Genomic DNA, 18,117 nt, shown 5'->3' with positions numbered 1-18,117 from the left:
TTTGAGACCGCCTTTATTAATCGATTAAGAGAGTTTTTTCTTGAGACCTGATGCGGTCTCTAAAAAGGTAAAAATATCTGCCTCTGCTAATCAGGGAGCCTATATTTAGTAGTGTGCTCTTCACTTTAGGAGACAAGGAAGTGTCAGTCCTAATGTTGCATCCGTCTCACGTGTTGCAATCTTACAAGCACTGTGCTGAGAGTAAAAGCCTAAAAGATGTCAAGTACGGGTGATTGGCATCATAGTTGTGTTGCGATCATACAATGCAATGTGTTATATCCAATGTGGATAGTGTTTCGAAGTTTCGACTTTGTGGAGGCTAACTATCAGTGCTAATGAATCCAAACAGTCGCTTACACACGGGGTAGCTGTGCTCTCAGTGGAGCAGCTCAGTCAACTCGAGAAGCCCGAGACCAGCCGACCAGGCTGTTACTACTCCGCGCTAGGCAGTAAACCAGTAACAGCAACCACGACTGGAATCCACGCGTGAGGCTTGACAATTCACAGAGCATATATATGCATGTTCAGCTCAGAATGAGGACCTATACAGAGCAATGGCGTGCATAAACCATAAAATGTGGTATCAACTAGCAATGTACTGTATGATATATCCACACACACCATGCTCACTAGAGATAGTAGTATGACCTTTCTACTGACAAATTTGTACATGTGGACACGATTATGCGGCCACATACCAAAATAGCTGAGAAAAAAGTGCATGGTAGCACCGTATCGCTGGTCAAAGCTTGCTCGAATCCAAAGGAAATTGTCATTAGCTTCGGTTGTGTACCATGTGTCTGCTCAGATCAGCAGAGCTGCGGAAACCATCACAAGTAGCATACTAGTACCTGCAGTAGCCGTCTGATGAGCATCAGAAGGAGGAGCGGTGGCGCCCCCTGAGGGGCCAACATCAGGCACATTTCTTGGCGCAGCAGGAGGAAGAGGCGGCTCCTCCACGCTTGAAGAATTCAGTGTCGGCATTGGTGCCACAGATGGCGGCTGGGTTTGGAAGGATTGGAGCAGCTGTACAAGGGCGCCAGCCTCAACAGGCTGCATGTAGTCGGGCATATCCTTTCCCAGAACTGTACAGGTGTTTTCTGCCAATGCAAGAGTATGTAGGTGTCAGAACATGGAGCATAAATACTGCAACTGCATGCGAGCTAGTGGTTAGTCACATGACGTGGCAAATGAGACTTACTTTTGTATCTTCTGACTGTCTTCGGGAAATCAGTTATGATACCAGATAGATTAAATGACTGAACATAGTAATTGATTTCCACAGTTGCATCTCCAAAGAAATCCAACGGGTGTGCTACAAACTCATTCCGGAACACCTGTGCATACACGGCTAGCCCCGCTGACTGCAGATCTTGCACAAGTCTGTTCTGTCTTATGATAAAATTAGAACTTAGAGTGAAAACAGATAACCTGTCAACAACTACAGCATGAGCAAACTTCTTAATGTCTTTCAATGAGGAATTAGAAGCGTCCCCGATGCTTGAAGGGAGAGTGTAAACAAGCTTGTATTTTGTTTTCTGCTGCTTCAATTTGACTAGAACAGCACTATCTTTTGACTGGATCAGAACTTCCTTGGCAGTCTGATTACCAAAGCCAGCAGCACTTAAGGCAGTGGTTACAGAATCAACAATGTCAATTCCTAATGACTTCGCTATATATGCAGCATTCTGTAGTACAAAAGATAGATTGGTCAATGACGAAAGAATTCTATTTATTAAGATAATTTTAAGATATTTAACTTCTTGAAAGATTAATAGGATATTTGGTAAGCCATAAGGGAAAAACACAATCTTTGCAGAAGTTTATACAAGTTATGTCTCCTTAATATAATGATGTTAACTATCTGGTGAACTTTTTTGCACATCATATAGTCATGCTTTTTTTAACGAAACGGACAGGTATCACATTGTCATAATAGAGAGACAAAAATCAGGTGGAAAGTTCAATTCTATGAGATCATATCAAAATAAGCAAAACTTCGAGTGAAGGTATCACCTCAATAATGATCATGGCACCAGACAAATCGCTATCCATTACGATTGCAAGAAAGTCAGATAACTTCAGAAACTTCCCTTGATTTGCGTACCTTGGGTTCCTTACAAGATAATAATCACTCACTGGGGAAGATATCTTGGCTGTAGATAAAGGGCCAGTCAAAAGGATACTTATGAGTTTGTGCCTTTTGTGAGGTATTCATGTATTTGTAATGTTATTTTCCATTTACTTTTGGTAGTAGAAAGCAACACGGTAAAAATTATATCGACAATGCTACAAAAGAAAACTCACGTTTTAAAGCACTACTGTTAATTTTGGCCCAAGTGAGGTTGAATGTGAAGATTCCTGGTGTAGGCTGAATTTCTGGAACAACAGAAGGAGGAGTGGCGAAAGGTGTTATCTGAACATTCGTGGTGTCAAGCAGATTAATGGAACTCATGCACATAAGAACTCCATCACTTGTCACTTGAACTGGACAATCAATTACATCTGCGCCATCATCAATGGCACTATGGTAGGCCAGGTCTGTACAGTCCGGATAGTCTCCACTATCACCATTATGCGAGATAACTAAGGGTTTCCCTGTAAAGAAGCGCTACAGATAATTAAACTGAGTTGAAATAGAAGATATCCAACCATCATGGTACAATTACTAAGGCATGAAACATACCATGATCCGTCTTACTTGAATTCAGTTTAGCAAAACAACCTGCAGATGAGAAGATTCAAATGAATTAAAAACCATACCGGAGTATTGCTTTTTCCGTCGTAAAAACAACTAACTATCATACTAAGTTTTCAAATGGGCACAAACATATCTTAAAATGTGTGTGTGTGGGTGGGGGGTTGCCCACAGGATCACCGGCTCAAGTGAGTCGACCACTCACCAGTCTTACCGACTACGACAAACGTTGTCCAATCACACACTACGGCTAGAGGTAGAAGAAGTGAGGGAGAACAGAGCATACACACAGCAGAGACACCAGCGTTGGCCGGAGCCCTGTATAGAAGATGACAAATTTGAACTCTCTTAACTGAGTTACAGTGGCAAATTATTTATACAACTCTATCCATCTAATCCTAATACAGCTGCCATGCTGTAACAGTGACTAGATAACACAGCAGGACTGACTCTGGCGCCTACTCCTGCTGTGGCTACAGTGCGGCAGGTGATGCGTTCGGCGCCTGCCTCTGCAGCGGCTACAGTACCACAGCAAGGTACCTTTTCGGTGCCGACTTCCACTGCCGTGCGTTCACACAAGGGAGTAGTAGATTATCTAATAATTTTTCTCCTAATCCTACTGCTAACCCTTGAACCCCCTCCATGCTGATCATCTCCTTCAGCTCCGTGAGTCGAAGACGGCCGAGCGGCTTGGTGAGGACGTCCACGAGTTGCCGACCAGTTTCGACGAACTCGATGACGATCTGCCCTCCATCGACACAGTCCCTAAGGAAGTGAAACTTAATGTCGATGTGCTTGCTCTTGTCATGGAGAACTGGATTCTTCGTGAGGACGATGGCGGGCTGGTTGTCCACCATCAGTGCTGGTGGGTGAGCTTCCACACTTGTCAGCTCGCCCAGCAGCCAGCACAGCCACACAACTTAGCACGCCGCTGTGGCCACCGCTACGTAATCTGCCTAGCATGTAGATAGCGCCACTACCTTCTGTTTCAATGACAGCCATGAAATTGGAGCCGACCCGAGGAAGACGAGCACGCCAGAGGTGCTCCGCCGTCCGTCGATGTCTCCCGCCATGTCTGCATCGCTGAACACAGTGAGCTGCAGCCTACTTCTGCTAGTCTTGGGGAAGACGATCCCTTGATCTACCGTCTCCTTGACGTAGCACAGTAGCCGCTTCACTACAGCCCAGTGATCCTCTCTAGGATCCACCATAAAGCGACTGACGTAGCCCACGGCGAACGCAATGTCCGGCCTCGTGTGGACTAGGTAGCGCAGACCGTCGACGATGCTCTGGTAGAGTGTTGCATCTACCTTCGCCGCAGTACTGGCCTTCGTCAGCTTCAGCCGCTCCTCCATCGGAGTCACGCACGGCTTGCACTCAGCCATTCCGCTCCACTCCAACAGCTTTGAGGCATACGCACTCTGACCGAGCGTGAGTGCCTCTTTCCCCTGTCTCACCTCAATGCCGAGGTAGTAGGAGAGCGCGCCGAGATTGCTCATTCGAAAACGAGCCGCCATCTCGCGCTTGAAGCTATCAATGTCCTCCGCATGTGCACCGATGACGATCAACTCATCCACATACACGCCGATGACGAGCTCCTCCTTCCTCCGTCGTCGCTTGTAGAGTGCGTGCTCGGTTGCGCACCTTGTAAACCCAAGTTCGCCCAGCGTGGCGTCAAATTTGGCGTTCCACACTCGTGGGGCCTACCGTAGCCCATAGAGCACATTGCGCAGTCGGAGCACCCTGTGCTCCACTCCCTTGACGGCGAAACTCAGAGATTGCCTGACAAAGACCGTCTCCGCCAGCTCGCCGTTAAGGAAGGCCGATTTTATATCCAAGTGATGGATGCACCAGCCCTTTGCTGCCACCAAAGCCAGTAGCAAATGGACAGACTCCATGCGCGCTACCGGCGCAAAGACTTCTTCGAAGTCGATGCCCTCACGCTGAATAAAGCCTCGGGCGACGAGACGCGCCTTGTGTTTGACAATGGCGTCGTGTTTGTCCCGCTTGACTTTGTACACCCACTTCAGGCTGATCGGACAGTATCCTGGAGGTGGATCGATGAGCTACCAAGTCTCGTTTTTCTCGATCGCCTTCATCTCCTCTAGCATCGCCCGTCGCTAATTTCCATCGCACTCGGCCAGCGCGAACGTGGGTGGTTCCTCTATACTGACGAGCAGCAGCTCTCGGTCATTGAGCAGCCGACCAGCCAGGCCTGAGGGCCCTATGCCGTCGACGATGTCGTCCAGCCTGTGGAACCGCACCTCCTCACCTTCGTGGAAGGCATCCACGAACTCACTGATGTCACTTGGAGGTGAGGCGAACTGGATCAGCGTTGATGGAGTCCCTGTTCTGCTGGAGTGATCGGCACAGCACCTGGAGTGCTCGGCACTACTCCTAGACCACTCGTCACCACTCCTAGAGTGGTCTACACCCCTCCCAGAGTGCTCGGTGCCTGTCGTGCAGTGGTCGGCACCACTGCAAGACCCCTCGGCTCTGCTACGGGAGTGCTCGGCACCCGTCCTGGAGTAGTTGCCACCACTACAGGACCTCCCGGCTCCACTCCTGGAGTGCTCGGCACCCCTCCCGCAGTGCTCGACACCTCCCTAGGTGTGCTCGGCTCTATCGCTGGAGTGCTCGGCACCCCTCCTGGAGTTCTCGGCAACTCTTTCCTAGCGTCTCCACCACCGTGGATGACCAAGTGCTCGACGACGAAGGTGCTGGTCAAGCCACCAGCTTCCCCCATGCTCGGATTGTTCCAGTCCCAGGCCGCCTTCTTGTCGAACACGATGTCGCATGGGACAAGCACCTTGTCTCTGCGTGGGTTGTAGAGCCGGTACGCCTTGGTACCCTCCGCGTAGCCTAGGAACACCATCGGTGTGCTCCTGTCCTCCAGCTTGGTCAGGACCGGCTTTGTCTTCCTGACATGGCCGATGCAGCCGAATGTCTGGAGGAAGGACACGCTCGGCTTGCGTCCATGCCAAGCCTCGAACGACGTCTTGCCCTTCAGGGCTTTAGTGGGAGCGCGGTTGAGGATGAACACCGCCGTGGTCACCGCCTCACCCTAGAACCTTGCCAACATGCCCTTGGCCTTCATCATGGATCGAGCCATGCCAACCACCGTCTGGTTTCGTCGCTCCACCACGCCATTCTGCTGTGGTGAGTACAGTGCGGTGTGGTGCCACACCACACCCTGATCCGCACAGTACGCAGCGAACTCCACCAAAGTGAATTCGCCGCTCGATCAGTTCTTAGCACGCGGAGCTTCTTGCCGCTCTCGGCCTCCGCGCGCATCTTGAACTTGCTGATCGCCGCCGCCGCTTCGTTCTTACTCGTTAGGAGTTGCAGCCACATGTAGCGGCTGCAATCATCCATGAGCAGGAGGAAGTACCACCGACCACCGTTTGTGGCTGGCGTGATTGGCCCGTAGAGATCACCGTGGACGAGCTCAAGAGCGTCCATTGCGCGATACTTGGCCGCCTTTGGGAACGACAGCCTCCTCTGCTTCCTGGCCAGGCAGCTGTCACACAGCTCGCCTCCATGCTCTATGTGGGGTAGCCCTCGGACCATCTTCTCTAGTCGACCAAGTGCATCGAGGCTGAGATGTCTGAACCGGGCATGCCACAGCCACGGTTCTTCGGTGTGCCTTGCCACTAGGCACACCGGCTGCTCCACCTTTAAGTCGAGCAGGTACAACTAGTTCTGGAACCTCTTCACCTTGGCAGGAAGTCGTTGTTCCCGGTCCCTGATCCTGAGGACTCCGTCCTTGATCAGTACCTTGCTACCGCGCTCATCCAGCTGGCCAATGCTGATGATGCTTGAATGCAGCTGCGGGATATAATATACATCTGTTAGCGCGATGTGCTCACCATTCTGGCACCTGAAGATGATGGTGTCGTGCCCTTGGATTGCCACCCTTGAGCCATCACCAAACTTCACCGTACCGGTAACATCGTCGTCGACCTCGGAGAAGGCTGCCTTGGAGCCCGTCATGTGGTTGCAGGCACCAGAGTCCAGATACCACTACTGCTCCTGCTCGTCGCCCACACATCCGAGGTGGACTTGGGCGCGTGGTTCATCGAGGTTGATAGCCTTCAGGGCCTTCCCAGGTCCTTCGCCCGCCATCACCTCTCTCTTCTCCTCGGCCTCGACGTCGTGCAGTGCGTAGAATGTCGCCATCAGGATAGTGGTCTCATCATCATCGTCAGCTTGCGCTAGATGAGCCTCAGTCTTCTTCTCCTATTTGCGATTTGGGCACTTCCATGCCCAATGGCCTGTCTTCCCGTAGCGCCGGCAGGCGTTGGGGTCGACCTGCTTCTTCTTCACCGAAGAAGCCTTGCCGTGGCGCTTGCCATCGCCATCGCGGCTGGAGGAAGCTACCCCGGAGTTCCTCCGAGCAGCCCACTCCTCCTCTGTCAGCAGCAGTTTACCGCTGTCCTTCGTTGCTCTCGCCTGCTCTAGGCGCTCGTCCATCGCCCGCAGACGGCCTGTCACATCCTCAATGGTGAGGGTGGACAAGTCCAGCAACATCTCTATGGAGAGAGCGATCTGGATGTACTTTGCCGGCACAGAGTGGAGGTAATTGGAGACCGCCTCCTCTTCGTCGATGGTGACGCCGTGGCTCTTCAGCTTGCTGATGAGCGTCTGCAGACGGAGAGAGAAATCCTCCACCGATTCACCATCCTTGAACTTGAGGTTGGCGTACTCCTGCTTCAGAAGCTGGGCCATTGCCTTCTTTGCGCAGTCGAAACCAACGCGCATCGCTGCAATGGCCTCCCACGTCTCCTTAGCAGAGCTTTTCGCCCCTAATGGCTCCCTGTACTCCACCGGTATAGCAGCGAGGATAGCCTCCAACGCTGACATGTCATCTTCTTCATTGTCGGTGCCCTTGTCAACAGCATTCCAGAGCCTTCAAGCTCTGAGCTTGACCTTCATGGTCACCGACCACTCGTCATAGTTGGTGCGAGTCAGCGTCGGCCAACTGGTGCCGCTGACCTCCCGCACCGTGCGAACAACGACATCCTGTCGTGGCTGGGTAGCCACAGCAGCACCGCTGCTGTCGCCCATCTCCGAACCGTGCATCATCACCAGCGATTAGTCCAGCGACGACGTTTGTACGACTCTGATACCACTTGTTAGCCCACAGGATCACCGGCTCAGGTGAGTCGACCACTCACCAGTCTTGCCGACCACGACAAACATTGTCCCACCACACACTATGGCTAGAGGTAGAAGAAGTGAGGGAGAACAGAGCATACACACACAGCAGAGACACCAGCGTTGGCTGGAGCCCTATATAGGAGATGACAAATCTAAACTCTCTTTATCGAGTTACAGTGGTAAACTATTTGTTCAACTCTATCCATCTAGTCCTAGTACAGCTGTCATGCTGTAACAGTGACTAGATAACACAGCAGGGCTAACTCTGGCATCTGCTCTTGCTGTGGCTACAGTGCGGCAGGTGAGGCGTTCGGCGTCTGCCCCTGCAGCGACTATAGTACCACAGCAGGATACCTTTTCGGCGCCGCCTTCCCCTGCCGTATGTTCACACAAGGGAGCAGTAGATTATTTGGGGGTGCAAACATTCTTTTATCAACCCAACGTATTAGAAAATATAAGTTCCAAAGGAGGATTGCAATGCTATGCCTTTTACTTAATATAAATGTGCAAAGCCAAAATATTATTATAGCAGAACAGAGGAAGTACTTCAAAGGATATCGACAACAAGGTTTTAAATCTCCGGCTATAGCCTCCGCTATCTCCGGCTATAGCTGTTTGAGAAGGATTTAGCTAAGATTTTTCATATACAAGTTAGCCATTAGCTGCCGCTATAGCCCGTTATAGACGGCTATAGCCCTTTTTGGGACATAGATAGCAAAATGGCTTAGCCAGCTATTTAAAACATTGATCGATAACTACATTGTAGTTGAATCCTTATGATGTACTAATGCAAAACTTAGTAGCTTACCAATTGCCTCTGATGCAGTAATAGGGTAGTCCGACAGTACACCATCAACAGAGAAGCCACCATCACTGATAAAGTTTAGGTATTCCGCCAATGGATCGTAGCTGTAGTTATAGGGAATAATTCTATCATTGGCAAAATCAGAGGCATATATTTCCAGCCCTGCTTTGTGCGCATCTGTGACAATTGATGTGGACAGCAGCTGTAGATAGTTATCATTCGTCACCGGCCAAATGTAGTCCTTAGGGACCATTATGCCAGATGCAACAGACTTAATAAACGTTAGGTTCCTCGACAGCGAACCATATGTTTGGTTTATAGAGTGATCTAAGAGGTTTTTATCAAGAAAGCTATACACAAGCTTTGTTTTGCGACCAACTCTTGCAGATATATTTTTGAGGAAGCCCAGTTCAGGTGACGAGATATAATCCATGGATACCAGCTTTCGGATTGAAAGTATGTAGCTGCTCATGTCCAAACCATGTTGCTTGTAGAAGATGGGATGCTACACATATGAAAAAAAAGGAAATTAGCTTTCGAATGTAGCATAACACTAGCTAGCAACAAAATGAATAAATCATGGCTCCTGTTTGGTTACCCCTCCTAAAAGTTTTAGGAGCTAAAATCTGGATAGAATTTGCCTAAAGAACCAAACACCTCCTCCTAAAAGCTTTTAAAAACTTTAGGAGGGGCCAAAAACTTTAGGAGCTCCATCCCCTCCTAAAAGCTCCTAAAGTCCATCCTGAACCCCCACTATCCTTCCTTTATTGCCCTGTCCCCCCTCTCTCTCTCCTAGAGGAGGGCTGCATGGTCTATTTGCTTGTGTATTATTGCTTTTAATCAGTTTTAAGAGATGGAACCAAACACTCTTTTAGGAGATTTTAGCAGCCTCATAAAGCTCTTAAAACTTTTAGCTCCTAAAAATTTTAGGAGCGGAACCAAACAGGGTCTAAGTTCCAAGAATAGTAATCCAACCTGGACATTCAGCCAAACAGGAGACGACTTGACAAGGTACTGAAAGTCAGTGACGCTGACGATAGGATAGATGTCGTCGAATTTCTCAGTGCGAGACCAAATTGCTTGTGTTACTGCTCAATATAGTAGATATTCAGTTAAGAAAAATAGCTCACATCATTAGACTAAATTTGTAAGCCAGGCCATAAAAAGCAGATGACCGTAGGAATGATTTTGACCAAACAAAACATAAAAACAGTACTAAAAATAATGTCAATGCAAACTACTTAAGATGTCCATAATGTAAAAACTAGTACGTACTAACATATAACACCCATCGCTGTAAACGAAAGGCTTTGCATTGCAGTGGCATATATTGCGTGCTGTACTCACGACGAACTGCAGACCGAAGCTCAGCAATGGTGAAGTCGGAGACAAACCATCCAGTCTTGTGCACACCGTCGATGACGTAGGTCCGCTTCCTGGCGGGGTACGCTGGGCCGACGGTGGTGCAGTTGTTCATGTTTATGTCCCGGAGGCAGACACCAACACCGTCCTTTGTTAGCTGGACATCGCACCACATAGCTGTGCCAGGCACGCTGGCGACCTTGGCGAAAGAGTAGGCGTCTTCGCTGGAATCTGGAAACACTCCTGAGAACCCGCCTTTGGCGATCACAAGTGGAGCGGCACCTGCAGGAAGAACAAATGCTCATGATTGTTTTTTTAGAGTTTCAGCGCTAAAACGCCCCGGTCATTGTATTATCATCACGAGGACCAGAAAACAGTTTAAGCATTCGGTGTTCATCACCCACATACAGAAAACTTATCACCCTCCAACCTTAAGCAGCTGATTAACAGCGACAGCAAGATTACAAAACCAACACCTGCTCTTTCAAATGCTCATGATTGTTGGTGCCGTGTCCCATTAGAGACTGTACATCTGCTCAGATTATCGCTCAATTAGTTTTGCGCTTCTCCTATATTTTATATTTCAGGTGCCTAACTTTTTTAGCGTTATGCAGACTAGTTAATATTGTCGTTGTTTGACTATAGAAAACAATTGTGAATTGTCTCTTATGAGTGAGTTGTCCTTTTAATTGTATTAGTTGGTTGTATTAGACTGTTGTCTAAAATCATCTTAGAATTCAGGCGACTGAAGTACAGCAACTCAGCGGCAATCACTCCACTTGTCAGAGAAGAACCGAAACTTGAATTCTGGAATTCCCAGAAGCAATAACCAGTTGGTACGAATGTTTTAGAGAGAGAGAGAACGGAACTACCTACACTCGTCAGAGAAGCTATGAAACTCTAGAGCAAGCATCCCCAAGAAGGGCCCAATTGGGTTTGCCAGCAGGTACTGACCCGCGGAAGCAACAAAAGCATGCACACGGCTCCTACGAACGAATGCACGAAGCGAAGCAGAGGAGTACTGCAGGTGCAGGACGGGACGCGTGGAGGAAGCTGTAGAGAAGAAAGCAAGGAAGGATGGGGTGCGTTACCGCTCAGGGTTTTGTAGTCGGAGGGGAGCCCAGGGTCCTGCGCGGCGGCGCCGCCGACGAGGGCCATGACGACGCAGCCCAGCAGCAGCGCGGCGAAGGCAGCTGCGGCGGCCACCCCTCCACCACCCGCACCCCGTTGTTCTCCTCCTCCATGGCGTCTGCTCCTCCCCATCTCCGAAGCTTACAGCACCTTCCCGCGGCGCACGGGAACTGGAGGAGAAGCTGCTGCTGCAGGCTGCAGGCTGCAGTTGCACTCACTGAAACGAAATGGAAACGGCCTCTTGTTTTTTTTTTCGGTAGGCAAGCATATATAGCAGCCGTAGGCCGCACAGCCGCGTTCAAACACCGGCCCCACATGTCTGTACGCGGGAAGGTGGCGCACCGAGGATGGGCCCACCGCTCAGTGACACGCTCGTGAGCACGCGCTGTGTCAGCCACAACGAGAGGGGAGCAGTGGCCCGTGGCCTGTAGGGTCCTTTTTCAAATTTTTAAGTAACAGTACTCCACGGTTTGTGTCTTGTCCTAACTTTTTCTGCAGTTGTCCAAAGTATACCATATCAGAGATTCGACAAGAAATGATTTTAGCTATATTATTTGGTTTACTGTCAAAATTTATCAATCCCTCGCATTGACTCGCCAAATCTATTACAAATTTTTTTACCTAACTTTGGCGTACCAAATCTTTAGTATGACAAATTTTAACCGCAAACCAATCAGGCCCTTAGTGCTGACAGTGCTTTAAAGTTGAAATGATAATCGTTAGCATAGGTTAAGGGAAATCATTGTCCAGCCAGATAACAGTACTCGAGACTGTTATACCAGAAACGCATGCAAGTGGCTCAAGTTTTTTTTTTTTTTTTTTTTTTTTTTTTTTTGCTCTACGCCTCCAAACATATCCTTCCAAAGAATATGCAACAGGATGGCGAACGGGACTCCGCAAAATGAAAGCTCACTAACCATGTGTTATTCGCAGTAGAGTCGGTGCATAAACATTTTTTTTAAAAGGCGGTAAGAGATTTGCTGGATTTTTATTAGACGAGTAAAAGAAAAAACAAAACAGAAAATTACAGAGAGCACTGAGGGAAGGGGGCATCACCACTGCAGCGTCCCCCTAAACCCACTCCAAACTCACTAAAAGAAAACAGCAACTCCAGGAAGAGGCCTCGGGAAAAACAACTAAACAGGGAAAACGAAAGGGAAAAACTAAACATCTAAACTTAACCCCTCACTAGATCTTGTTGCCCGCCGGTATTGCTGTATATCCTCATTGCATTAAGAGCTGGAAGAGAAGAATTAATCAAGGAAAGTAGCTGGGAAACAGTGACGAAAGCTGCAACGTAACGGGTCAAGGTGGATTGCGACGGTGCCATTTTGCCGAGGGTAAGAAGAAGAAAAGGTCCTGTTTTCCACGGCGAATTGCACGGCTAAGCCGCATTGCCTCCACTCCAAGGCCACACAAGCCACCGGCATCGATTAAAAAAAAAAAAGTGGAGAAGAATCATCGTGAAGCTAGAGCATCATCGTGCATGGACTGGAATTAGGCTGTCTTGGTGCAGCTCCGGGCGGCTCCGCCTCCCTCTGCTACGACATTGTTCACGTCCTGTGCAGATATTGTTCATTAGAGCCGGTTTTTCTCTTTCTTCGTTTCCTCTCTCATAGAACCGTTCTGAGAGGGAGAAGCTCATTTTTTTTAACTCCTCCGACTTTGACTACAGTGTCAGAACGGAGAATTATTATTATTATATATATACTATATATGATGAATGAAGAATATAATAATGACGATGATGTCATCTGTCACCGCCGGTCAAGTCGTCGATTTCGTCTTCTTTTTAGCTAGCGAAGGGAATACGGACTGAGTATGCATCAAATTTTTTTAGCTTCTTGTTGTGATGCGAGAGAGGTCGTGTTCGTCGCGTTTTCTACTTGTCTCACTGTAATGTAACCCCTCCGTCCCTAGATGTGTGTTGTTTTCATTTATCGAGAAACAACTTTAACTAAATATATGTTAAAAAATATTAATATTTATGATATATAATTAGTATTATTATTTAAATCTAGTTTTTTAATAAATTTATTTAAAGATAGAAATATTATATGTATTTTATATAAATCAAGCTATAGTTATCGACACGTAAATCGTGGCGACGAGCGACTGAGGGAGTAATCGCTTGATCGAGGACGCCACGATGCCAGTCGCCCACCAGGCCACCGCACGGTGCGCCGAGCCGACCACGGCCGGGGCCCGGGGGACGAGTCCACGACGGCGAGCAGCAAGTTGCTCTTGCACACTACAATATACAAGTTTTTTTTTTCGTACCGGATTAATTGATGTGCCTGACCAGCCATTACTGCAAGGATCGGTTTTGCATCAATACATCATCGTCATGGTCAAAAATCGTCACGGATCGGTCGATCGGCAGGCAGCATCAGCGAAAAAGCTTGTGCTTGTGCCTTGCGAGCGCCGGCGACGGAGACTGACCAGCGCCACCAGGTCGTGCACTCGTCCGGCACCACGCAGCACCCAGGCATATATGTATGCATGCCAGCCGGGGCAAGCTAGGGAAAGGGAGACGAAACCAAGGCAGACACCACGTGCGTCCGTGCCCACTGCCCAGCCCAGGCAGAGACATTACGCTACAGGGAGCGTGACGGCTGACGTGACACGACCATGGTCAGCCTCCGCTGTCCAGGTTGCTGCGGCACGGCACGATTGCAGGTAGGGCCACGTTTAGTTCCCAAACTCCTGAATTTGACACTATGCAAAAAGAAGATTCTTTGTCACATCAAATTTGCGGTATATGCATGGAGTACTAAATGTAGATGAAATCAAAAACTAATAGTACAGTTTGCTTTAACTTTGCGAGACGAATCTTTTAAGTCTAATTAGTGACAATAATTCACAAATACAAACGAAATGCTACGGTATGGAATCTTCATTATGCAAAATTTATCTGCGCAAACTTTGCCCAACTAAACACCGCCTAGAATGCAGTAAACTTCAGCGGGGCTCCGCTTTGGTGCTGTCGACCTTATGGACTAATTGGCTCCTGTTTGCTAGACCTATTTTCCAGTCATAGAATAATTTTTTTTATCTCACAACATTTCAGTATAAGTCAAATTTCAGTATAAGCGAATAGGCAGTTAAATTTTGGATATATACACAAAAAAATTGACTTATAGGCAATCCTCAGGCTCAGGGCAAAGACATTTCAATAATTCCACGGAAGATTGTTTCGCTGGCTTTATTAATTCCAGGAAAGATCCTTTCAAGAACCAAAACATCTCGCCCTTGCCCTTGCTCGGACATCTCGCAGGGCTGCGAACAGTCAACCCCCATGGGCTTTTCAGTAGTGCAGGAATGGTGGCGGATCAAGCTGATGATCATAATCCCATGGGCCGATCAGGAGGTACGGCCTTTCAACCCATGTTGTGCAAACCTCCAAACTTCAAATGGGCCGGCCCTAAAATGGGATCCGAACAAGAGACCTTGTCAAGCGGATCTCTATTGGGCTTACACTTTGATCCTGGACCCTTTTTTTTAACAAAAGTGCTCGACGTTTGAAGCTAGGCAAGTAAAATCAATCGTTCTCTTAAAAAAAAGTGAAATCAATTGTTGCACAAACGTCCTATACGACTCTACATAACTCAAGGAAACCACCCACCTTGCCACAGAGTCTTTTTTTTCGCAAACCAAAAAGAGGCACAAAAGTTTATATAGAGAGACATCCATACTCACTACCACATCTATGGACACACACTTTAACTTTGTGAACACCTTTGAAAGACTAAACCAACCGATTTACAAGATTGACGAAATCAACATAGGAGCCCCACTTAATAAATAACATCTCTTCTTCATGGTACTCCCTCCGTCCGTGAATACAGGGCGTAACTACTTTTTTCAAGCCTAGGATTTGAACCTTGATCGATTAAAAGTCCACCACTAGCTACCTAACTAGCTAATGGACAATAAATTTGCCACAAAGTTAGGGATGGCAACGAGGAGGATTGGGGCCAGGTGGAACATCCCTGCATCCATGCCTGAAGAAACTCAGCACCAAAACTCGCCATAGCCCTAAAGTCCTTCAGCCTGTTCGCTTGCTCGTAAACGATCGTAAATTTCCAGCCGGGAACAGTGTTTTTCTCTCACACCAAACCAGCCAGCAGTAAATAATCCACGATCGTTTACGGCCTCCCGAACAGGCTGCTTATGTGTGACACCTATGAGCTTTGGGTTGGCAAGGAGCGGGAGGGGGAGGAGTTCTAGAGGAGTCTAACTCTATGAAGGGAGATATTTTATACCTACTAGTGCTGCTTTATTAGATGGGCCTGTTAGGCTTCATCAAATAGTGGGCTTAATTTACTCTAGTTTGATCCCTGGTGGGCACGCATGGGTAGAAATAAAAACTCACCTCGTTTCGAGGCCCTGAACCCATAGCCTATGTGGGGGAGTCTAGATTTGCCCTCACCCCCGTGGGGTCGAAAACCCACATGCCTCGGGTCCTTACCCGCTAGATAACCATTATTCCTACACAAAGTTAGAGAGTTATGTATAGCTCAAATCTAGCCCACATGGTAATGCTAGTTAGTAACAAGTTCATACTTGAAGAGCTTGATTTGAAAGAAAAAAAAAGAGATCTTCAAAAGATGGAACAGATAGATACTACACACTGAAAACACATACTAGCTAGATGGTACGGTACACGTATTAACCAACATAAACGACAGAAAGGCCCGGCCCCACCGATGTGCTGTAAAGCCAGGCCACACCAGCACCGACACGGCCCACTAACCCGACACAGAAGTAACACACAGATACATTATTCGACACAACACGACACAAGGTACCAATGGGGCCCACCGCGCCACGTAGCTAAGTACGACACAACGTGAATCCGGCGAACAGCGACGACGGCCGACGCTAGCTAGCGACCTATGCCGGCGCCATGCCGTGTTCCGTGGCGCCAGCGCGGCGCCATGTGACAGGCTGACACAGCTAGATCGACCGCGCGCACGTCTGCCGCTGGACTTACTCGGACTTGTCATCGGCGGCGGCGGCCTCCGGAGCTGGGGCCGCCTCCTCGGCCGCTGCGGCGGCCGGTGCTCCCTCCTGCGCCGGCGCGGCTTCTGTGGCGGCGGACTCAGGAGCGGCTGCCTCCTCCTCCTTGGTGTCCTCAGCCGGCACGGGCACGGCCACCTCGGCCGCCGCCGCAGGCTCCGCTTCCTTGGTCTCGGCCTCAACCGGGGCCGCCACAGCCTCTTCCTCCGCTTCCTTGGTCTCGGCCTCAGCCGGAGCTGCTGCCTCGGGTTCGGCCGCCACCTCCGGCTCAGCCTCAGTCTCGGCCGGGACAGCCTCGACGGGGGCAGCAGCAGCCTCCGTCTCTGCTGCCGGCGCGGCCTCCGCGTCTGCTTCCTTGGTCTCTGCCTCAGTCGGCTCAGCCACGGCCTCGACCTCCTTGGTCTCAGTCGTCTCGGCAGGGGCAGCCTCGGCCTCCGCCACCGCCACCGCCTCCGGCTCCGGTTCCTTAGCGACCTCGGTCTCCGCCGCAGCTGGCTCGTCCGCGGCCGGGGTCTCTGGGACGACCGGAGCAGCGGCCTCCTCCTTCGGGGTCTCCTCGACGACGGCTGCCGGCTGGACAGCCTCCACTACCACCGGAGCCTCCTCGACGGGCGTGGCAGTCGGGACCTGGACCTGCACGTTGGCACACACGGAAGGAAGGAAAGGTGAGCATGCATTTTCCATGGTGTGTTCAGTACGATCACGTACTGCATCATTCACGCAAAATATAGTGGTGACTGGTGCATGCATGCAGATGCAGATGGATGAAATGAAACTGACTATGCGATCGAGTGATTGAATTGAAGAGAATGGGATCGGAATTAAGGCGGTGGTTACCTCGACGGTGGCCATTGGTGCAGCTGACGATGGAGCTGGACTGAACAAAGCACTGAAGCTCCAAGCTTAGCAGAGCTTACCAGTGTGATGGACTGTGTCTCTGTGGTGTGTTGAGGCAGAGGGCCAGAGGGGCTGTATATATAGTGCCCGGCGCTGCAAGGCCAAAATGGTCATTGCGTGTAAAAGGGCAAGCCAGACAGCCAACCATGTGTAGTGTACTGTATCATCATCATATATACGGATTCTTTTGTGTTTATATATATATATATATATATATATATATATATATATATATATATATATATATATATATATATATATAGGGAGAGGCTATTCAGCAGCCGGCTACAAAATAAGTTATTCTGTAGCCACCTCTATTTACCATAATTTTATATACTAATTTACCATAATGTCAATACATATTTACGATAGTTGGGTTACTATAACACATGGGAATATTTACCATAACGTTATAGTAAACCACTTAGTAAGGAGTTACTGTAAATCTCGTAAATTAACATAGTAATTATTGTAACTCAAAGTGGCTACAGAATAAGTTATTCTGTAGCCAGCTACAGGATAGCAAAGTGGCTACAGAATAAGTTATTCTGCAGCCAGCTATAGGATAGCAGCCAGCTACTATCCTGTAGCTGGCTACAGAATAACTTATTCTGTAGCCACTTTGAGTTATGATAATTACTATGTTAATTTACGAGATTATAGTAACTCCTTACTAAGTGGTTTAATATAATGTTATGGTAAATATCCCCATGTGTTATAGTAACCCAACTATCGTAAATATGTATTGACATTATGGTAAATTAGTATATAAAATTATAGTAAATGGAGGTGGCTACAGAATAACTTATTTTGTAGCCGGCTACTGAATAGCCTCTCCCTATATATATATATATATATATATATATATATATATATATATATATATATATATATATATTATATTCAGTAGCCAGCTACAAAATATAAGTTATTCTGTAGCCACCTCTATTTACGATAATTTTATATACTAATTTACGATAATATCAATACATATTTACGATAGTTGGGTTACTATAACACATGGAGATATTTACCATAACGT

The 18,117-nt window shown here is 48.3% G+C and overlaps 2 protein-coding genes across 3 annotated transcripts; both read right to left on the bottom strand.

Annotated features, from left to right (window-relative positions):
- Positions 1 to 324: 324 nt before the first annotated feature.
- Positions 325 to 11,379, bottom strand: LOC136501857 (glycerophosphodiester phosphodiesterase GDPDL4-like). Of its 2 annotated transcripts, none has more exons than XM_066497382.1 (9): positions 11,117 to 11,379; positions 9,939 to 10,307; positions 9,639 to 9,751; positions 8,667 to 9,168; positions 2,687 to 2,725; positions 2,308 to 2,598; positions 2,017 to 2,156; positions 1,202 to 1,688; positions 325 to 1,100 (listed from the first exon to the last, which is right to left on the bottom strand). In XM_066497382.1, the coding sequence occupies exons 1-9, from the start codon at positions 11,286 to 11,288 to the stop codon at positions 805 to 807; spliced, it is 2,409 nt and encodes an 802-aa protein (XP_066353479.1). In that variant the 5' UTR covers positions 11,289 to 11,379; the 3' UTR covers positions 325 to 804. The 2 variants fall into 2 exon arrangements, with proteins under 2 accessions (XP_066353479.1, XP_066353480.1); XM_066497383.1 differs by having other exon boundaries at positions 327 to 1,100; positions 10,011 to 10,307.
- A 4,401-nt stretch (positions 11,380 to 15,780) lies between these two features.
- Positions 15,781 to 17,127, bottom strand: LOC136501783 (major latex allergen Hev b 5-like). The gene is made up of 2 exons (XM_066497318.1): positions 17,016 to 17,127; positions 15,781 to 16,811 (listed from the first exon to the last, which is right to left on the bottom strand). Exons 1-2 carry the CDS (start codon positions 17,028 to 17,030, stop codon positions 16,149 to 16,151), a joined length of 678 nt encoding a protein of 225 aa, XP_066353415.1. The 5' UTR covers positions 17,031 to 17,127; the 3' UTR covers positions 15,781 to 16,148.
- Positions 17,128 to 18,117: the final 990 nt, after the last annotated feature.

Source organism: Miscanthus floridulus, chromosome 13 (assembly GCF_019320115.1).
Source record: "Miscanthus floridulus cultivar M001 chromosome 13, ASM1932011v1, whole genome shotgun sequence".
NCBI lineage: Eukaryota > Viridiplantae > Streptophyta > Magnoliopsida > Poales > Poaceae > Miscanthus > Miscanthus floridulus.
Note: the sequence above shows the minus strand (reverse complement) of the source record. Positions and strands in the feature narration are given on the sequence as shown.